The 23,640-nt window shown below is 33.6% G+C and overlaps 2 protein-coding genes across 7 annotated transcripts in view; one reads left to right on the forward strand and one right to left on the reverse strand.

Moving 5' to 3' along the window:
- Window positions 1-5,270: 5,270 nt before the first annotated feature.
- On the reverse strand, window positions 5,271-8,760 carry LOC131078179 (uncharacterized). The gene is made up of 4 exons (XM_059212489.1): window positions 8,612-8,760; window positions 7,862-8,453; window positions 7,598-7,761; window positions 5,271-7,512 (listed from the first exon to the last, which is right to left on the reverse strand). The coding sequence occupies exons 1-4, from the start codon at window positions 8,758-8,760 to the stop codon at window positions 5,271-5,273; spliced, it is 3,147 nt and encodes a 1,048-aa protein (XP_059068472.1).
- A 4,046-nt stretch (window positions 8,761-12,806) lies between these two features.
- The window catches only part of LOC131042804 (uncharacterized), a 107,022-nt gene continuing 96,188 nt past the window's right edge, over window positions 12,807-23,640 (forward strand). For 4 of the 6 annotated variants that reach the window (XM_059213400.1, XM_057976126.2, XM_057976125.2 and 1 more), the window contains exons 1-2: window positions 12,807-14,005; window positions 19,944-20,066. In XM_059213400.1, coding sequence (XP_059069383.1) covers window positions 13,088-14,005; window positions 19,944-20,066 — 1,041 coding nt within the window. In that variant the 5' untranslated portion in view covers window positions 12,807-13,087. Of the gene's footprint in view, window positions 14,006-15,092; window positions 15,717-19,943; window positions 20,067-21,830; window positions 22,120-23,640 lie in introns of those variants that run through there. The other 2 variants (XR_009359211.1, XR_009105314.2) reach the window with 2 other exon arrangements.

Raw genomic sequence — 23,640 nt, forward strand, 5'->3', positions numbered from 1 at the left:
AATAAATATTTTAATATATAATTATTATATTATTTATTTTAATGAATTATTAAATTTTAATCTAATTTTTTTTAATTTTAGAATTCATTTATTATTAAATTTATTTTAATATTAAATAATAAATTTTTAAAATTTAAAAAAAAATAATAAAACATAAATGATGATATCAATGCATTGTAGGATACTTACTTTTGAGAGTACAATCATTTGATTATAATTGTTTTTTAGTTTAAATTAATAATAACAAAAAAATTCTTAACATAATAAAGACTATGTATAAAGACTGTGTGTGTGTGTGTGTGTGTGTGTGTGTGTGTGTGTGTGTGTGTGTGTGTGTGTGTGTGTGTGTGTGTGTGTGTGTGTGTGTGTGTGTGTGTGATTTCTATATTGTTTAAATTAATGAATTTTAAATTTTTTATTTTTACAATTTATTTATAATTAAAAAAATTAATAATAAACAATAAATTGTTAAAATTGTAAAAAAATAAACTATAAAAAAATGTTAATATTAACACATTCAATCATATTTACTTTTGAGTGCAATCATTCCATTATAACTAGCTTATATATATTTAATAATATATATAGAATAAGCCGAGAGGTATCCTTCTAGAGGTGCCTATTTTTTTATTGATTTATCAACATTAAAGTGCAATAGGCGCCTCGAGAAGGATACCTCTCGGCTTATTCTATATATATTATTAAATATATATAAGCTAGTACCAGTCGCAACATGAATTGAAAGACATGACATAAATTAATTTCAATATATATATTGTTGTATAGTTTAGGATTCTACTTGGTTCAATTCTAGATTTATAATTATAGTTGGGATTGGAATCAAAATAGTAGGCCTAATTCAATAAGGATTAGGGTTCATTATGGTTTACTATTAGGGTTAGGATTTGATTTGGTTTAAAATAGTAGGTCTAATTCAATAAGGAATAGGGTTCATTTTGTCTTGCTATTAGGGCTAGGGTTATGGTTGTAGTTAGGGTTTACATCATTGTTTAGGTTAGGTTAATGGTCAGGGTTTGGATTTACATCATGTTTAGTGTTACGGTTAGCGTTAAGATTGTGATTAGGCTAGGATTTAGGGTTATGGTTAGATTATGTGTAGGGTTATGGTTTATATCATAGGGCTATGATTAGGGTTAGGATTATAGCTACGATTTACATCATTGTTAGGGTCAGGTTAATGATTAGGGTTTGGATTTACTTCATGATTAAGATTAGGGATAGGGTTAAGATCGTGGTTAGGCTTTGGATTTATCATTATGGTGAGGATTATGTCTAGGGTTAAGGTTAGAGTTAGGATTATAGTTAGGGTTTACATCATTGTTAGGGTTAGGTTAATGGTTAGGGTTTAAATTTACATCATTGTAAGGGTTAAGGTTCTAGTTAGGTTATAGGTTATGGTTAAGTTTAAGGTTATGGTTAGACTTAACATTTATAATTATGGTTAGGGTTATGTCTAGGGTTAGGATTTATATCATAGGATTAGGGTTAGGGTTAGGGTTAGCATTATAGATAGATTTTACATCATTGTCAGGGTTAGGTTAATGGTTAGAGTAAGGGTTAGGGTTAGGGTTAAGATTGTGTTTAGGCTTAGGATTTATGGTTATGGTGAGGATTATGTGTAGGGTTAGGATGTATATCATAGGGTTATACTCAGGGTTAAAGGTTAGGGTTAGGGTTAGGGTTAGGGTTATAGTTATGGTTTGTATCACTTTTAGGGTTAGGTTAATGGTTAGGGTTATGGTTGCAGTAAGGGTTTATATCATTGTTAGAGTTAAGTTAATGGTTAGGCTTAGGATTTAGTATTATTATTATGATTATTTCTAGGTTTAGGGTTTATATCATGGGATTAGGATTAGGGTTAGGTTTAGGATTTAAGATTATGGTTAGTTTTACATTTAGGGTTAGGGTTTATATCACAACGTTAGGGTTAGGATTAGCATCAAGGTTAGGGTTATGGTTAGGTTTATGATTGTGCTTCAAAGGATTAATATTTAGAATTATGGTAAGGGTTATGTCTATGGTTAGGGTTTATATCATAGGGTTAAGGGTTAGGGTTAGGATTATAGATAGATATTACATCATTCTTAAGTTTACGTTAATGGTTAGGGTTAGGGTCGGGGTCAAGATTATGTTTAGGCTTATGATTTATGGTTATGCTTAGGATTATGTGTAGGGTTAGGGTTATAGTTGTGTTTTGCATCACTTTTAGGGTTAGGTTAATGGTTAGGGTTTGCATTTACATCATGGTTAGGGTTAAGGCTAGGGTTAGGGTTAAGATTGTGGTTGTGCTTAGGATTTAGGGTTTATATCATAGGGTTAGGGTTAGGATTAAAGGATTATTTTTATGGTTTATATCATTGTTAGGGTTAAGTTAATGGGTATAGTTCGGATTTAGAACATGGTTAGGGTTTGGCTAATGGTTATGGTTTGCATCACTTTTAGGGTTAGGTTTTAGCGTTAGGATTGTAGTAAGGGTTTACATCATTGTTAGGGTTAGGTTAATGGTTAGGTTTTGGATTTAGGGTTTAAGGTTAAAGTTAGGGTTAGGGTTACGATTATTGTTAGGGTCAAGATTTAATGTTATTATTATGATTATTTATAGGGTTAGGGTTTATATCATATACTTAGGATTAGCGTTGGGATTAGGATTTATGATTATGGTTATTTTATGTTTAGGGGTACGGTTTATATCACAATGTTAGGGTTAGGGTTTATATTAGAGGGTGAGAGTTAGGGTTAAGGGTTAGGGTTGGGATTATAGTTAGGGTTTACATCATTGTTAAGGTTAGGCTAATGGTTAGGGTTTATATTTATATCATGGTTAGGATTAAGGTTAGGGAAAGGGTTAAGATTATGGTTAGGATTAGGATTTAGGGTCACATTTAGGATTTTTTCTAGCGTTATGATTTATATTTATTGTTATGGTTATGGTTTGGATTTATATTTATGGTTTACATCACTTTTAGGGTTAGGTTAATGGTTAGGATTAGGATTGCAGTACGGGTTTACATCATTGTTAGGGTTAGGCTAATGGTTAGGTTTTGGATTTAGGGTTAAGGTTAGGGTTAGGTTTACAATTGTTGTTAGGATTAGTATTTAGTGTTATTGTTATGATTATTTCTAGGGTTAGGCTTTATATCACGAGATTATGATTAGGGCTAGGATTAGGATTTACGATTATGGTTAGTTTTGTGTTTAGGGTTAGGGTTTATATCACAACATTAAGATTGGGGTTAAGGGTTTAAGGTTTATATTAGAGGCTTAGAGTTACGGTTTTAAGGGTTAGGGTTAGGATTGTAGTTAGGGATTACATCATTGTTAGGGTTAGGTTAATGGTTAGGGTTTATATCATCGGGTTAGGGTTAGGATTAGGATTATGTTTATGGTTTATATCATTGTTAGGGTTAAGTTAATGGGTATAGTTTGGATTTACAACATGGTTAGGGTTAGGGTTTGGCTAATGGTTATGGTTTGCATCTCTTTAAGGGTTAGGTTAATGGTTAGGGTTAGGATTGTAGTAAGGGTTTACATCATTGTTAGGGTTAGGTTAATGGTTAGGTTATGGATTTAGGGTTTAAGGTTAGAGTTAGGGTTAGGGGTTAGGATTTAGGGTTTTATATTAAAGGGTTAGAGTTAGCGTTTTGGATTAGAGGGTTAGAGTTAGGGTTAAGGGTTAGGGTTAGGATTGCAGTTAGGGTTTACATCATTTTTAGGGTTAGGCTAATGGTTAAGGTTTGGATTTATATCATGGTTAGGGTTAAGGTTAGGGATAAGGTTAAGATTATGGTTAGGCTTAGGATTAGGGTTACGTTTAGGATTATCTTAAGGGTTAGGGTTTATATCATAGGTTAAGTGTTAGTGTTAAGGGTTAGGGTTAGGATTGTAGTAAGGGTGAAGTTAGGGTTAAATTTAAGTTTAGGGTCAAGTTATGGTTTAGAGTTCAATCAGGTCTAGATTAGAGATATTGTCAAGGTGAGGGTTTTATTATGGTAAGGTTTTCATTATAGTTAGGATTTGTATTTTTTTAATGTTGTTAAATGAATCAATAATTAGTTTTAGAATAAATGTAAAACTAAAACAATGATTAGAGTATTCTTTTAAAGTTTATCAAAGCCTAATGGTAATCAAACCAAAACATTAATGAAGGGCTAACCTTTATGATATAATTTTAAAAATTATATTGTTAGAGTTAACTTTAAGGTTAGGTTAGGGCTGGCATTAAATTAGAGAGATTAGGTTTAGGGGTTAAGGTTATAGTGAATTAGAGTTTAGTTTGAAGGTAAGGCTAGTAGGTAACTATTGTAGGATAATGCATTCATAACACTTATAATCATTTTTTATAAAATATTAAAAGAATCTTTATTATTATGTACTTTTCTTATGAATATTTTGTTTCCTTATTTATAAATTTTAAAATAAAACTTAAACTTATACTCTATAGGCATTAGTAAAAGTTATTTGATAATAAATTGTTAGATTATGCTTTTAGTTGTGAAATTGAAAAAAGAAAAGAAATTAATCTAAATATATTAACAAAATTTCTATTCTACCCTTTTTGTTTTTGCATGAAAAAAAATTCAAATTTTAAAATTCAAATAATGGTAATCAAACCAAAAAATTAATTAAGGGTTTAAACTTTTATGATATAACTTGGAAAATTTAAAAACTATATGACTAGCCTAGATATCTTAATACATCTATCTAAAATACGTTGAGAGATATCAGTCTCGAGGCGCCTATTTTAAATTGTTGTTGAAAATATTTAGGCGCCTCGAGACTGATATCTCTTGGCGTATTTTAGATAGATGTATTAAGATATCTAGGCTAGTAGCTTCCGCAACGCAACATGTAAAGTATTAATTTATCACCTTTTGTTTTAAATAAAGCATATTTATCCTTTACAAATCATGATGCCTATCCTATTCAATGGAGTGTACAATAGGAATTCATATTAAATGCAACATTTCATCTTTAAAAACACAAATTTAATCCCAATTTAATAGAAGAGTTCAATTCAACAATGTATACATTACATAAAAATATTATGTTTCCAAAGATTTGAGTCTTTCTTCCTCTGCTTTCCTTTTGGTGAGTTGCTTTCCTGTCTTCATTTTTTCATAACGATCATATGAAAATGGTGGTGAGATTCTAATTCCATCCAAGGCCTTAACATGTGATATAGCAACAAATGTTAATCCTGACCTTTCTCTTGGTCCTATGTCAATTGTTGCCTTTGAAAGAGTCAATCCTTATGATTTATGGATTGTTAGTGCCCAAGCCAATCGTAGTGGCAATTGACGTGTACGGCCCCTTTGTATTGGTGAAATAGGAATCAAATTAGGAGATGCATCTTCAAAAGGAAGTCCAGAATAATTGTCAAATTCAACCATAACATATGTTGGTGGATCTGGTGGGGCACATCCAGGTTTGTATATGATATTTCGGATGTATCCTAAAGCTCCATTCACAAGACCCGCTTCTATCCATAAATTATATGTTAACATGACCCTTGCATCCTTAGAAATTAATAATTCAACATCTAACTCATCATTTTGACCTCCTGCTGGATTAGTACTACCTTCTTTACTTGCAATGCTTCGGGCTATTGGTCTTCTTAATGCATATAACTTTTTTCTATTATGGTTATGCACATTGTCATTTGTTGTAAATAGATGAATATTATTATCAAACTCCTCCTTAATTGTTGGATGTAATGAAGCATCTGTTCTTGTCATCAATAATTTCCAATCATCTATAGTTGGATGTGCATCTCTAATATTTGTGAGTAATTGGCGAAACCTTTGTTGGTCTTCAGTTTCTCCATCTTGTCTAAACACCTTATCCAAAGTAACAACTGTCTTAAACTCTTGCCATAATAATTTTGCACGCACATTACTATCATAAGGTGGTTTGTCACTAACAGGAGGTAGTTGTCCCAAATCTCCTACCAAAATGATTGATCTTCCACCAAAACTCATGTTTGATTTTTCAGGAAAAGCTTGACGCAGTCTTGAATCAATATTTTGTAACAAATTTTGTCCAATAAAACTCATTTCGTCAATCAATATATATTTAATATGTTGAATTTCTTCTTGGAGACTTGTGAGTCTTGTGCCTTCTAATTCAGCAAAATCTGCAATAGGTATTCGTAGAGTTGAATGAATTGTTGATGCACCAATGTTAAATGCTGCAACTCCAGTTGGTGCTAGTAATAATAAGGGAGAACATTGTGATCCTGATGCATCATTAAGAGTTTGACGAATTGCATGAATCAGATATGATTTACCTGTTCCAGCTGTTCCTTGAATTATCATGTATAGTGGCATGGCATTGTCAACTTGATTATAATGTGACATAATAATATCAAGTGCTTTTTTTTGCTTAGCACCTAAAGTTCCATATGATATACTTGACATCATATCATCAGGTATTAATAAGCCATTCTCTTTCATAGTGTTGATAAAATTTATTGCTATATTTGTGTAATCATCTCCTTGATATTCTGCACTCCATGGATTTTGTTTATCAATATCTCTTCTTCCCAACATATCTATTTCTGTTACATCCATAATTTGTCCACGATGTAGTCTTGATATGATCTCCCACTCATGTTCGATTGTATTTTGATTATTTGGTAAATCATCATCATCTTCAGAATCATTATGATCTTCAGTTTCATTTGTTATAATCCTTCGTTCCAAATGCCATGGATTATAGTTGAGTGACTCCCAATTTGATATAACTATGTTATCATCAAGTCCAATATCTCTTTGGATATTACGAAATGGCTTGTACAACAATAACTCTGACCAACAAAAATCAACCCATTTTTCTGATTGACGTGTAGGTACGGTGGTAAATCTTGGAAACACCCTCACAATAGCTGCTATAGTCCTTGCTTCCCATTTGTTATCTCTTTTTCTCTTGGAATTATAAGTCCATGATCTAGCTGCATCTATAAGTGTGACACTTTCCATTGCATATGGTCTATCCATGTATCCTTCAATGAAATGTTTTAGGTGATGTTCATCATCATTTTCTTCATTTGTTATTATTGGCTTGAACACCTCTCTTGAAACATTTAAAGTAACAAAAACTCTACTACTTTCTACCAATGGTAACTCTAGTAACATATGACATGTTTCTTGTGCTCCAATGTCCCTCTCAATGAGTGTTTCTGTTAGAAGTCTCCTATATGCCCTTGATGCTGCTTCATCAGGATTTTCTATATTTGCAAGTCGCATTAACATTTGATGATAACTTTCTGAACTCTTTTCTGCTTTTGCCGCATACTTTGCAATATAATTCATTACAGCATGTCTTGAAAGAACTGGTTGCCAATCTACATTTGCTCTCCACAACTGAAGTATGTTACGATTATGCGTGTTTACTCTATCATCATTTCTTGCAGGTTCATACACTTTATCTCCTGTGGCTGGGTCTTCAAATAATTTTGATCCATCTAGGTGTAATGGCCATGGTGCATTGTACCTACAAACAAAGAGTGAATTGTTAGTTTACATAAATATTTTAATTATTTATTAGTACTAATTTTTTGAATATATAAATATCTTACCTACAAACCATTCTTCCTCGTTTTTTACGAAGGCAAGCACCCTCTTTACACATTGTATGGCGTTCAACACAATTGAGCAACTCTTCATAGTTACGTGCTAAGTCAATCTGGTTTAGTTGTTGTGTATTTCGAAGGCATGGATGTTGTGTAAAATTTTGTAAGACCTATCTTTAATGATATAACATATTTTATTAAAGAAAATATAAATCTTTAAGTATAATATATTTCAAAATGAATATATACAATTGAGAATTAACATCATACCTGTATGTTTCGTTGATGTGGATCCCCTCGTGGATTCCATGCGTGGATAATAGAATCAAAGTATTTTTTAGCATGTTTTACTTCATCATGATTTTTCCAATCAAGATTGTCTATGTTAGGTGCTCCCTCTAACCATATGAATCCATGCACATGTGGTGATCCTCTATGTTGCCATTCATATCTTGACCAATAATCTTTTGCCTTCATTCCCTTTTGCAGTATTTCCTTTCTAAACATTGTATAGCGTAGGTGCATGTAATATGCCACAATATGTGGGTAGTCAATAATATTTTGACGCCTCCATTTTTGTGCTTCTTGTGGATTAGTTGGTTGTGTCCCTGGCATTAATGCATGCAAATCTGGCCAGTACATATCTGCTGCACTCAAAGTAAAGAAAATTGTTGGTGTACCAATTTGATGCAAGAGGTCAAATAATTCAGCTCGACATTTTGCCCAATAAGACCTTGTACCCCTTAGTGTTGTGCCAAAACGCATCAAACGATCAGCTAGATGTGAGTGTGGTATATTTTCCATATGTTCTCGTAACTCATTGATTGTGATTGGCATCTCTTGAAGCTCTTTTTGACAAACACTGCAGATGAGTTTTGTGCACGATGTCGCATAATCATATTCATCATATAATATCTAAATCTTGGGTGTCGGCCAAAACGATGATCTCTATATCGAAGTAAATGCTTAACAAACTCATGTAGATGGACTCTCTTTATTCGTGGTTCTATCCAATCACACTGTCCATTTGGGAATAGTGTTGGAAAAGCCATATCAAGTAATCCTTCAGTGACATACTCATTTATTGGAGATGCTCCAATTCCTGGCCAATCAATTAGTGATCCAGGATCCACATTAGGATTATTTACCCATGCATTAATTAGTTCCATTTCTCTTCAAGCATTTGGAGGTTTAGAGGCCATTGATGTAGTGTGATTAATAATGTTTTCTTCATCCATCTCCAATATTGGACCCGCAAATACATATTCATTTGTGTCTGAATCAAACTCCATATGAACAGAATTCAATTGATCAAAAATGTTCTCATCTGAATTACATGTAAGGTCATTAAGTGCATTTTCATCAATTTGAACATCTCTATAGAACTTATTGTGTTTTAGGTTATATTTAAGTTTAGGGTCAAGTTATGGTTTAGAGTTCAATCAGGTCTAGATTAGAGATATTGTCAAGGTGAGGGTTTTATTATGGTAAGGTTTTCATTATAGTTAGGATTTGTATTTTTTTAATGTTGTTAAATGAATCAATAATTAGTTTTAGAATAAATTTAAAACTAAAACAATGATTAGAGTATTCTTAAATTAAAGTTTATCAAAGCCTAATGGTAATCAAACCAAAACATTAATGAAGGGCTAACCTTTATGATATAATTTTAAAAATTATATTGTTAGAGTTAACTTTAAGGTTAGGTTAGGGCTAGCATTAAATTAGAGAGATTAGGTTTAGGGGTTAAGGTTATAGTGAATTAGAGTTTAGTTTGAAGGTAAGGCTAGTAGGTAACTATTGTAGGATAATGCATTCATAACACTTATAATCATTTTTTATAAAATATTAAAAGAATCTTTATTATTATGTACTTTTCTTATGAATATTTTGTTTCCTTATTTATAAATTTTAAAATAAAACTTAAACTTATACTCTATAGGCATTAGTAAAAGTTATTTGATAATAAATTGTTAGATTATGCTTTTAGTTGTGAAATTGAAAAAAGAAAAGAAATTAATCTAAATATATTAACAAAATTTCTATTCTACCCTTTTTGTTTTTGCATGAAAAAAAATTCAAATTTTAAAATTCAAATAATGGTAATCAAACCAAAAAATTAATTAAGGGTTTAAACTTTTATGATATAACTTGGAAAATTTAAAAACTATATGATTAGAGTTAACTTTAAGATTACGTTAGGGTTTGCATTTATTTAGAGAGATTAGGTTTAGGGGTTAAGGTTATAGTTAAATAGAGTTTAGTGTTAAGGTAAGGCTATAAATAGGTAACTATTGTAGGATAATGCATTCATAACACTTATGTCATTTTTTATAAAATATTAAAAAAGTATTTAATATTATGTAATTTTCTTATGAATATTGTTTTTCCTTATTTGAATTTTTTTATGAAATAATTACTGTGAAGCTTTGTTCTAATGAAATAAATACATTTTAAAATAGCTTCAAAGTTTATTATAATTTAAAAACCCTAAATCTTTTGAAAGTGAATAAATGTCAACCTAGAAAAATTCACAAATGAATAAAAGTTAAAGAATCCCTCTACAACCCCAATCCAAATCAACCCTCCTCTACCCATGACTTAGTTAAAATGACGCATTGAAAATAGGATATCTATTTTTTCAGTTTTTAATTTCTTACTTTTCTTTTTATCATTCTTAAACAAAGTGTGCACCATAACTTCTTCTTCTTCTTTTTTTTTCACTATAATTGCCAGAACAAGGTTTTTTACAGATACTTTTTTTTGCAAATCTATTTATGGTATAAAAATATGTGCTTTCGTCCACGAAGCAACATCATCATACATGCACGTAAACACCACTGCCTTGCAAGTTCGACTGGCTTGGTTGTACACAAAATGTAGGTGGAGGAGTTTGCCCCTCTGAGTTACAATCGTTTAGACCATTTTCTTGCCCCTTCGAGTTACAATCGTTTAGACTATTTTCTTCACTGTTTTCTAGATTTATAAGCTACAGGATGGAACAGACAAATATTAGTGTTACAAAGTTTAGCTGGAATTTGTATGCTTTTCATATTATTGATTTTGCAATTCTTCTAAAGATATCATTTGACTATAAAAATCTAAAGTCTTTAACCAAATGAATGAATTTGTAGGTAATACCCACCCATTCCTTGAGAATAAAGCACTTATGCTGGAATCCAATTACCTATACACAACCAATATCAAAGTAAACACATTTAGGAGATGAAGACTCAGTATGTGTAGATTTTTGGATTCAGTTTTGCAGCATTTTATAATATCAATATTTTGGATCATATTTCCACGATCCTATAAGATAAAATTGGTTTTATTTATTTTCATCTTCGCGATTTTAGATCTTATATTACAATCCATCAATAACATGAAACTGATTTTATTTTGTTTTCATATTGGAAACATTGATGTTGGTAAATATTAAGAATCAAAACCAGAGATCAATGCATACTGAAATTATAAAGTGTGGAAAATTCATGCTGTTAATAGATAACAACTATTTTAAGAAGAAAATTAAATGCTTGTGTCAATGTTACCTTGCTTTCTCTCGAACTTTCTTTGCTGCAAGCACAAGATTTTCTTCAAGATAACCCAATTGCTTTGGTGTAAATGTCTCCACATCTTTACCCGTCACATAACTACAAAGAATCAATCCAGATAGCTTTCCAAAAGTTGAATATTAATATGCTGATGATTCTGCAAATAAAATAGATTCAACAAACCTACAATATGAAAGCTGTAAAACAATATTACATACCTCTATCTCACAATGAAACTGCACAATTGATCCCTTCAAAGAATGGTGCACTACTGTTTTTGCAATTTTTAATTATCGAATGGAGTGAAACTGTGTCGTAACCGTTTTGAAAACCAAATCTATTAATCTATTAATTATTTTACTTTCTATATTAGTTAATTATATTTTAAATCTTAAATAATTGAAAACCAATTATATTTTAAACCTTAAATAATTGAAAACCAAATGACCGTCAAAATTATTGAAAACCCCCAAATGTTGACGCATAAATTTGCTGCCATTGTAGAAGCCTCTCGGCTTAATAATTATTCTTTTGATTTAAATTAATATTAACAATAATATTTTTAACAAAAAAATTTGCTCCTTTTGTTTGAAAAAAAAAATTATATAAATTATTTTCTATTACTATATCTTCAAATATATATAAAAGAAAAAGTCTCAAAACATCAAAGAAAAAGACATAAAATAAAATTATATAAATTATTTTCTATTACTATATCTTCAACTATATATATAAAAGCAAAAGTCTCAAAACATCAAAGAAAAAGACATAAATATCAAATTTTAACTCTTTCAAGAATATGTACTTTGAATAATAAAAATACAGAATTAATGTCTATATTTGAAAATATTAATTTATGTATGTATATATCCATATATATACACACACTTGTGTGTATTTGCTAAAAATCAATATGAATATGGAAATTTCATTATTTTAACTAACATGACCTATCACTTTAACATAGCCTCTTCCTCATAAAATCCACTTCCAAGCTCAAATGAAGTTCAAAAATGTTTTCTCAAAACACATGGTTGTGCAAAAATCAATATGAACTATGAAAATTACACTATTTTAAGTCACATGAGTGATCACTTAAACATAATCTCTTTCCCATAAAACCCACTTGAAATCTCAATGAAATTTTAAAAAGTTCCTTTCCAAAACACACTTGAAATCTCAAGTATCAAAATTTTAATTTAAATATAATTATATATATTACAATTAAATGTTAAATTTAGTATCATTACACTAACATGACTTTTTTGTACCAATTTTTCTGATAGATTTTTATTACATATGTTTTGGATCAAATTTAGGAGTTTGATAGAAACTTGGTAATAAAAATCTACCGAGTCAAATTTAAAAAAAATATTGACTAAAAATCAATATGAACTTTGGAAATTTCATAATTTTAACTAACACCACCTGTCATTTTAACATAAAAATCTATACAATCAAATTTAAAAAAGTTATTGACTAAAAAAAATATATGAACTTTAGAAATTTCATAATTTTAACTAACACCATCTGTCATTTTAACATAACCTCTTCTCTATAACCTTACTTCTAATCTGAAATATCTTAATTCCAACAATAAAAAAAATTATAAATACTTTTTTGAAACCTCTGATTGTGCTGCAATAGCCTACCATGAGACCCTAGATACTCGAAACTATGAAATGGACGGAGGTACATGTTGTAAAATTAACACTCTACAGATTATGCAAAGCAAAATTCTGAACCGAAAGTCAAACTTTGGTTGAAATTTATGCTGAACTCCAAAAAAATTTGACACAGAACAATGCAAGGCTCCAAAATGCTTTGGTTCGGTCCAAACTTTCCATATTACCGAGCTTTTGGAAATAGCTCAAGAGTTCCTTATAATGCAATTTTTAAATCTATTAACCACAAGGGTTTGTTGGAGGCAGCTCACATATAAATGATGGCTTCCAGGAGAGAAGCTGAGAATACAAGGTTCATCCATGGTCTTGGTGTTAAGAGGATGAGAATCTGCTGGAACAGCATTATCAGTGAAGAGAAAGAAGGGGATATTTTGCAAAGATTTTCAAGTACAAGTGAACAGCCTTATACAAACTGGCTCACACTTGGTATTGGGCCATGGAGACAAGATGGCTCAGGCTCAAGCAAGGGTAAAGCAACGGCTGCAGAGAAGAAAAGTGATTCTGGATCAACTGGACTTTATACCAATTGGCTTACCCTTAAAACTGGCTCATGCACAGAGGATGGATCAAGCAAGTGTATACATGCCATGGAGAAAGTTGAGAGTTCAACACTTAGAATCAGCTCATGTAGAGAGGATGGCTCAAACAAAAAGTTAGAAGGCAGGGAAGAATCAATTTTCAAAGGTTATGTTCCAGAGGACATCTTGAACATAATATTTTGCCAGCTCCCTCTTCATACTCTGTTCCAAGTTCAAATTGTTAGTACTTCATGGCAAAGTCTTATTTCTAGCTCTGCTTACTTTCACAATCTGTGGGAGCAGAACAATATGCAAATGTGGCTAATCATGGATCTTTATGATGAAACAAGTGGGTCTTCTAATGGGGTTGCTCTCTATGATGTCAATAGAACGCTAAGGTACAAGAAGGTTTTTAATGATGATGAGTGGAGATGCAGTAACTCAGAATGGTTTCTCAGAGCTGGAGACGGGGGCCTGTTGATTTACAGCTGCAAGAGAAAAGGAACCCTTAGAGTGATCAATCCATTGACTATGCAGTCTCATTGTCTTGAAGATGCAAGACTGACCAGAAAAAGCAAGATTTCATGTTACATGAAAAAATATCATGATGATGTGGCTGTGAAGCTCAAGTTTGATCCAAAAGAAAAGAGTTATGAGGTAATTGTTGTAGTTGGAAATCTTTATCTTCTTAGAAGAAAGAAATTTGTTGTTTTGATTTATAGATCTGGAAGTCAGAGATGGGATATAAGAGACGCTCACATAGAGGAAAGATTGCCTGGACAAATGACAGTTAGGTTTTTTTCAAGCATCTTAATAAAGAACCAGAAAATGTACTTGTTTTCTGAAAATGGGGCTGATGGGGGTATGTATAATCTGAATGGAGATAGCAATACCAAGTCTCTTTATATTTGGGGGACTGTAGGTGTGAGCCAGCCATTGGGAATTGTGATGTACAAAGGCAGAATTATAAGGGTTTGTAAACGTGAGCCAATGGTATTCCCAGCATATACAGATACTTTGATTTTTTCTGAGCTTGATGAGCCTTCTGGGCATTGGATATCTGAATATGAATCTATTGTATTGCCCAAAATTTTGTTTCCTGGAGTGATTTGTGTTGGGGGAGATTATATTTGGGTAATTCAGAAAACTGAGGGCTATGTCAGCCTTATAATTTGTATAGATATAGATAGTGGGGAGCTGAATATATGGCCAGAAGCTTACTCGTTTATCTTCGATGTGAGAAGCTGTGTATCCATGCCACTGAGCTTTTGCCCATGCTCTTAGATTTTCTGTCATTCTGTTGTAGCCACTCTTCTTGGCTTTTAGGGTTCCTTCATTGCATTTCTATTTGTACATTGTCGTATTTTAATTTTAACTGTTTCCTGAACCAGTGAAATCTACCTGCTGCTCCATCAATAAAATATTAATTTGTAGTTGTATTAATTTTATTTTTTTAATAAATGGCTGTAGTCTAATTTATAATAGAATGTATCAAGTTCTGTAAATTTGTGAAATCGAGAATATGTTTCTTTTATATTTTTACTATAGTAAAAGGGTTTGGAAGAATTTGAATCTTGCAGACAGCATCTTAAAAGCAGATAAATTAGGCTATGAAAGTATAAAAAAAATTCATGTTTCTATATCTTATTAAAATATAGGGATATGTTGGCTTATACTCACTGAGCAATTAAGTATCACAGCAGTTATTATACATCTCATGTCCAATAATGACTGTCTATTTTGGTAATTTTCTTATATCAATGGATCAATGTGCAATACTAATATTAATACTTTGAACAAATTCTTAATACATCGGCAGTGTCAAATCTGTAACAGGTAAATGAATACTGTACTATACATTGATTCATTGATATATGACAGCTATAAAAACTTTGGATTTGAACTTTTCCTATTTTGGGTACACTGGTTGTTGCAGCTACTCACATATGGATAAAGTGTGATCCTAGAAATGCATTCTTTGTTTATACAGCGAATAAATTATGTTGATCGTGGTATAGACTACAAGCTTGATCCTATATAATTTGCCGATAGGCAATTCCTGTGGGGTTTGACCCCCACCGGAATTGTCTCACGCCGCAAAAATGCGGATTTCCCGTTGCCGCCATTTTTTCCCGACAGGCTTTCTGCGACAGCTCATGCAACGCGTGGTTGGGGTTTACATTCCACCTGTGGTGTAGATTGGTGTGGCTGCCTGCATGCGGTTGCGTTTTCATCAATCATTTGGATTCGGCTCCCCCATTAATTGCAATTGCAGGGCAAAAGAAGGTAGGACCTTGCAGAAGAGGATCAAGTAACTCAAATTTGTTGTGAACGCTCACGGAGACTGCGATTTGTTCGTGAAGAGACGGTAAATACTTCTAAACAGGGTCCTTAATTTTGAACAGGCCGGCAATTTGGACTATTTTTCTCGTTTTTACTGTATTCGTTTTTCTGTGCTTTCAGAACAAAATTTATAACTGTTCATTTCGTTTGTAAATCGCAGTGCCAAAATAAAGCTTTTAGTGTTAGGGTTCGTTGTTTAAGCTTAAGGTATTATCCGATCTTTTGTCTCCATGGAGCTTTGGTATTATCCTTACTATGTGTCTGCAACTCTGGTTTGTACATACGACTCATCCTCCCCAAAAAGTTTAGCGAGGCCAAAGTCAGCTATCTTTGGATGAAGTTTGTCGTCAAGCAAAATATTGTTTGCTTTAATGTCTTTGTGAATGATTTTCATCTGTGAATCTTCATGCAGATAGAGAAGGCCACGAGCCACTCCAATGATAATGTTATACCGCTTTTCCCAATCTAACAGTCTACGCTTTTTTGGATCTGTAACCCCAAATCTAAAACTCTGTCATCTTTCAAACAAGAGCTGCAATACTAAAGATTAAATAAAGGTCCAGATGTAAATTACCAAAAAGAAAGGTGTCAAGGCTCTTGTTGGGTAAATACTCATAGACAATCAACCTTTCATCTCCCTCAACGCAACATCCAAATAGCTTCACAAGGTTTAGGTGCTGAACATTGGCCATAAGCTTCACTTCATTCATAAATTCTTCTTTACCTTGCCTAGACTTTGCAGACAGTTTTTTCACTGCTATTTGCTTACCGTCCTTGGTTGTTCCCTGAAAGATTAAAAAAGAATTAGATCCCTACATGTCTATTTTAACAGACTTTCTGGTCTACCTAAGCAGTATTTCTTCAGGTGAAGGTTAGAGTATAGTCCGACCTTGTATACCGAACCGAAACCCCCCTCTCCAAGTTTATTTTTATCAGGAAATTTTTGGTGGCTTCTGCAAGTTCTTCCAAGCTGAAGATAAAACGTTGTTCCTGTTGACGTATACCGAACCGAAAACCCCCTCTCCAAGTTTATTATTATCATGAAAATTTTCAGTAGATTCTGCAAGTTCTTCCAAGCTGAAAATAAAACATTGTTCCTGTTGATGTAACCCGGATTGAGGAGAAAATGCATGCCTGTCTGTAGGATCAGAAAAACAGATTAAGTTCACAGAATCAAAAGTTACATTAAAACCAATCAAAGACAAAAGTAAAAAACACAGATTAAAATCAGAAGCAACACCTTCGTTATGGGTAGCAGTAGTTATTGGCCTCCCGAAAATGGCAGATTTCACTCTTTTTCTCATAGCAATTAAACAAATGAGTAACACCAGAACCACGCCTATCACAAGCCCCAGTACTATAGGTAATGTCTTTGAGGATTTCTCTGCGGGACAAAATCTTTATTGTTATTTACTGAAAGCGAAGAGATCAGATACCCAAGGCAAACCCATCTAACAAGCATATTCAAGAGAAAAATTGAAGAAAACATTAAATTAGGTGAGCAGAGATAATACTTGATTTCCCCTGAGAAGTTGGCTCAGAAGGACCGAGGGCTACCGGCAGAGAACTGGTGTGGGATGTTGTCGGAGGTGGTGATGACGCCTCAGGGGAAGGTGAGGGTGAGGATGACAGATTTCCGGATTCAACAAATGGGTATATCTCAAATCTAAGTGTGCAGCTTACTGACATTGCCTGGGCTCCTTGTCTTGAAGAACAACACTGTTCCAACGCCTGCCTTGCTTGAAACAAACATGATCTACAACCAGAACTTAGAGGTGCATTACGAGACAGATCATTGATAACTCGATCCAAGTTTGTGGAGTATGTACTCCCCTCTGTGTAAGTTGAGGCATTGTTGTAGACAGACCATCGGTGATCACATATGACTGAAGGCAAAATCATTAGAAAAAGCAAAAGGAGCAACATATCTCTGCAAATCTTGGGAAAGGAAGATCTTTTTGATACTCCCGTGTCTGAAACAGACACTTGTACTCCTGTTCTTCTGCTTACTTTAATTAGTGGTTTTTTATGTTGGAGTTGTTGAAAGTGTGTTTTATCATACGATGGTTCTCAACAATCCTACCGATTTGCTGATGTCTCTATGGTCGTAATTTTATCCATCTTTTAATAGAATTGAATGTTATCTCCCCTTTCTCCGTTCCTTTTCCACCAAAACCAATTAATTGAGAAAAAAACGACTGAATGATCCAGATTTAAGAATTCACTGTACATTGAATGATCTTGAAGCAACGGTGAGAGGCTTTAACAATTGGTGGTATCTTCACTGAAACTCTGTAATAGAGAATACGCAAACTCCCCTAAGATTTTTCCACCCTGCAATATGTTGGGTGCCTGCGAGGTCGTTTCCTCCGATTTAGGCGACTGTATTTCCAACAGATTGATCTTAGTGACAATGGTATTTGTATCAGTAATTTTACGATACAATGCCCCATTAATTTCACTTTCAATCTCTGCTACTTTCTTCTGCAACTCCATTAAATAGCTGACTGCGTCGCCTATGATTGACTGTTTGTCCATCTGTAAAGTATTTTTAAAACAACAATTCAGTTGGATTAAAACAACAATTCAGTTTACTCTCCAAGTCAATAATTTTTTCTTCCTAAAACTTCAATATATCCTATTCATTGTCCTGTGTTTAAGGAAGGAGAAATCCACAACAGCTACATGTAGATTTATACATGGCACACACCTTATTGATTTTGGGAACAACAGAGCGCAATTTATAGAAGGACTCATTATTGTTCCTAAAACTTCAATATATCCTATTCATCGTCCTGTGTTTAAGGAAGGAGAACTCCACAACAGCTACAAGTAGATTTATACATGGCACATACCTTACTGATTTTGGGAACAACAGAGCGCAATTTATAGAGGAACTCGTTATTGTTTCTAAAAATTCAATATATCCTATTCATTGTCCTATGTTTAAGGAAGGAGAAATCCACAACAGCTACAAGTAGATTTATACATGGCACATACCTTACTGATTTTGGGAACAACAGAGCACAATTTATAGAGGGACTCGTTATTGTTCCTAAAACTTCAATATATCTTATTCATTGTCCTGTGTTTAAGGAAGGAGAAATCCACAACAGCTACAAGTAGATTTATACATGGCACATACCTTACTGATTTTGGGAACAACAGAGCGCAATTTATAGAGGGACTCGATCAATTTCTGTCTTCTCTTTCTCTCAGTATGTAAATTTTTGGATGCCTGCTGCAACTTCACTTGACCATGATCACTTCTATACAAATCTTCAATGTCTGTCCATATCTGTGTACTTGCATAAGCAGGATGATAATGAAAAAATTCTTCTTCATCAAGCATCTGGGGCTCCATTCCATCAATTATCACACTACTTGTTGCAGTTTCCATCGTGGGATTTTCTGAATCAGTATAAGCGTGTTCGTCTCATTTCAGTTGAGAGCAATTAGAGGAAATGGGTACCCCAGGCTTTTGCCCATAAAGAAGAAGAGAAGCTTGGTCCACGTTGCTGCAATTCATACCATAAAAATTTCTAAAGTTTTCCAAGCCTGCAACTAATTAATATCTCCCTTCCGAACAATCTAACAACTATGGTAGGCGAATTCCGATTATCTAACTTCTTTTTATCTTGTCCGTCCTCCTACCTTTTTGTTCTCTAGGCTTGCCTTCCTTCCTGCTGATTTAACCAGTCAGGTAGCTGGATAGAACAATCCAACATCCTTCGAGAAAGAGCAAGGGAGCCGAACAGGGGGGGGGTGTAAAGGGCGGCAATGAAGCCGACCAGAGGGGAGGGAAGATCTATTCTCCACCCCTGGTTGGGACTAAGAAAATATGATAGGATGGAATTGGTGGGATTTTCTGAATTAGTATAAGCGTCTTCGTCTCATTTCAGTTGAGAGCAATTAGAGGAAATGGGTACCCCGGGCTTTTGTCCATAAAGAAGAAGAGAAGCTTGGTCCACGTTGCTGCAATTCATACCATAAAAATTTCTAAAGTTTTCCAAGCCTGCAACTTCCATTGACCAATTCGATATGAACCCTGGTGTATTTTGTAAAAATCTCTCGTCGCTGTGCTTTTCTTAACTTCAGAAATTAAGATTTTTTGTGTTGGATTGGAAACTTATATTGTTAATCTTATCTTTTCTCTGAATCTCATGTGCTATATCATCAATCTCTTTTGTCTCTGAATCTCATGTGCTAATATTTCTTCATATAATTTGGGTTTTTCTTTCTGGTTTATCAGGTGTCCAGATTAATTGGGCCTCCAATATTTGAAGTTTCGAAGCTCAAGGTATACACACTAACACACAGTGATATCACATCCAAGATAACACTCGCCATTTCCCAAACCATCAATAATGATCAGGTTGGTTTCAGTTTCCACTTGATATGTGTATGCTTGATGTTTGACAGTAATGGTTTACAGTTTAATTGTTATCCCTTGGTGAGTCTGTAAGTTGATGTTGCATTCTTTATTATATTTTTTGTATGGATCGTGTTCTGTTGAATTTTGCAGTTAATTTTAAAATGCAGATTCTATTTTATGCTTATGGTGTACTTGTAAATTGATTTTGCATCCCTCATTATTTTTTGGTATGGAACGTGTTCTGCTTGATATGTGTATGCTTGTTGTTCGACAGTAATGGTTTAAAGTTTAATTGTTATCCCTTGGTGAGTCTATAAGTTGATGTTGCGTTCTTTATTATATTTTTGGTATGGATTGTGTTCTGTTGAATTTTGCAGTTAATTTTAAAATGCGGATTCTATTTTATGCTTATGGTGTACCTGTAAATTGATTTTGCATCCCTCATTATTTTTTACTATGGAACATGTTCTTATCTTGCACAGCAACAACTAAATGTCTTGAATCTGGAAATGCCTGCTAAATTCAATTTCCTAGCCGATTACTCCCTGTCTGAAAAATAGTGACAAATAAAATTTGTATATTTGCTGCACATTCCAATTGTTTATGAGGAAAATTTTCAGTCCTATTGAATGCCCTTGTTTCAGCTCTGTTGTGTAAGCTAAATAGTTAATCATTAAAATTTGTATGTACAACACTCTTTCTATGGATGTGATCATTTGGTTGAATTGTAACCCAATTGAGATATATGATCATTCACTATGTTTATGGATTTGCAATGATCTTCAAGAACAATAAATTGAACATATATTCATATCAAATTAACAGAGGATAAGGGAGGTAACCAATTGCAATCAAGTATTGTTTATGCAGAAACCCACAATGCATTATTCATTGTGACATAGGATGAGCACAATGTAGAACACATTCCTAAAATCAGGGGTGAGTTACATACCAATTTACGCAGGGAATATTAGCTACTCTAAAAATGCCCCCAAATTCTATAGGAAAAATTTGAGCCAACTAAAATCAAATAACACAATGGCCATGTTCTATCTCCTATTATAAACTTTTATTCGCGATACAACAGAACAAACAGATCAAACACAATATGCAACAGGGTTATTGTCAGTAAACAGTAAATGCAGAAGCAAACCCATGAACAGGTGCCCATGTTTCACTTGTTAGATGTAGTTTTCTACACTTTGTAACCCAGAATTTTGATTGCACCTTGCGCAAGAGGAGGCTCCACATAGTGCAAACTAAAGAGCACTAATGAACTACGATGTCAAAGATCATGTTAGAACAACAACTTATATAAATTGCTACTTCCAAGTGAAACATTCGATGCTTGTTTTTGGTACAATGCTTAAACTGCTTCTGATTGTGTATTATGCTATATTGATGTTGTTGACTCTGTTGCCCTTTCAAGCTACCACAAAACTTTAAATCTGTCCTACAATCTAAACCCTCTCTGGGCTGCCCTATTATGGGCTATTGGAGCATTACCGTATAAACAAGCACAAGCATAAATATATCATTCTATTTATTTTGCAACTAAGACATAGTCATAGTCATAGTAACCTGAATAAGATTCAAGGATCAAAGTTGATGACATTGTTGCTGCTTCTACTCGGTGATGTATAATGTTGTTATTGAAGGCTTGATATATACACATTGTATATTATGTGCATTGACATTAATGGATCCAAGCTTTTATTGAACCATCATATAGTGCAATGAAGTAGTTTGCTCTTGGTTTTGCAGGCAACATCCTAATCCTCTGTCTCATGGATGTACTCACTGGAAACACTATCCAGCTTATGTACGATGGGTCCGTCCTTGTGGCTCCATGTCTCCAAATATATGCTATATCTAACTTTGGGGATGGACCTGAGCATGGCAATCACTATAGAGTTGATCTTTCAAATGGAGTTCACAAACAAAAGGCATCCTTGCCAAAAAAATATAACAATGACATAGATTCCAAACGACGCATAATTGGCTCTATTCTACAGCTAACAAAATATATCTTCCCAAATTCGCATGGCTCCCGGTGAGTCAATAAGCCTACTGTTTCTCCAACAAAGTTTATATAACTGTTACATTTTACAAAATGCATTGCTTAAAATATTTCGTTTTCGATTGTTTAATTGTGTAGGTGGATTGTTATTCTGAACTTAGAGATTATATGTACAACACATGCTATAGTTGGAGAACCAATTTTCCTTTGTGTAAAACAGGAAGATGTTGTAGTACAAACTACGCATCCTCTATGTGATGCAAGTACTGAGCCAAGCACATCCACAAAATGTCAGGGTTCCGGGCGATAAAGATCATTGTTTGGGGTCAGGACACCTCAAAACGTGGGTAGCGCACCTACAACGATAACTCCCATAAAACATTTGAATCCCTACCAACCAAACTGGTCCATCAAGGGTCGTGTCCTAGTGAAGAAGGACATCTATCACTATAATACAGCAAAAGAAAGTGGTGATGTTTTTAGCTTTGACATTGTAGACAAAGAAGGTCCTGAAACACGTGTTACGTGTTTCAATGAACTTGCAAAAACCCATTATGATAACATTCAAGTTGGAGTGACATACACATTATCTGGGGGAGCAATCAAGCCAGCCAATAAAATTTACAACAAACTCAACAGTGGACTAGAAATAACCTTGGTAGATGATTCAAAGGTTACTACCTGCAATGATGACTCTTCTATACCCAAGCACAGATACGCCTTCATAGCTCTTGATCAAGTGGCTACCATAAATAACAACTCAACCATTGACGTTAGTGGAATTGTCATTAGTGTTGATCCAATCTCAACAATACGTAAAAGAGATGGTACAGAGGTTCCTAGGCATACCATTAAGTTAGTCGACATGACTCGAACAACCATCGATGTTACACTATGGGGCGCAATGGCAGAAAAGGAAGGTACTGAACTTGAGCGAAGGCATTATTTACAAGAAACAACTACTCTTGCTATCAAGAATGGCCGTGTATGTGAATTCAATGGAAAGGTAATAGGTACAACATTTAATACAAGCCTCACTATAGACCCTTTGATCGAGGAATTGGACCAGCTAAAAGATTGGTACAACCAAAATGTTCACACTGAACAAGGAATTTTCCATCAACTTGCTGCACCTGCTCCCGCCTCTCAAAGAATGACGATTAGTGAAATTCGGGCACATGCATCAAATTCAGAGCAACCGTTCTATTGCATTCTAAAGGCAACGATACAACAGATAAAATCTAAGTCATTTTGCTACCAAGCATGTCCCACCACCCAAGTAAATGGAAAACCATGTAAGAAACGATCAGATGAGACCGAAGAAGGAACTTGGTATTGTTCAAAATGTAACATGAACTTGTTTGAATGTAACTACAGATACATCCTCTAGACAAACCTGCAGGATCACACAGATACAATATGGGCAATTGCATTTGATGAAGGGGCAACAGAACTCATGGGCATGCCTGCAGAAACATTATACATGCTTCAATCTGATGACGATGCTGAGCAAAGCATCGCAGATGTCATAAAAAACGTATCGTATAATCAGTT

This window comes from Cryptomeria japonica, chromosome 10 (assembly GCF_030272615.1).
Source record: "Cryptomeria japonica chromosome 10, Sugi_1.0, whole genome shotgun sequence".
NCBI classification, from domain to species: domain Eukaryota; kingdom Viridiplantae; phylum Streptophyta; class Pinopsida; order Cupressales; family Cupressaceae; genus Cryptomeria; species Cryptomeria japonica.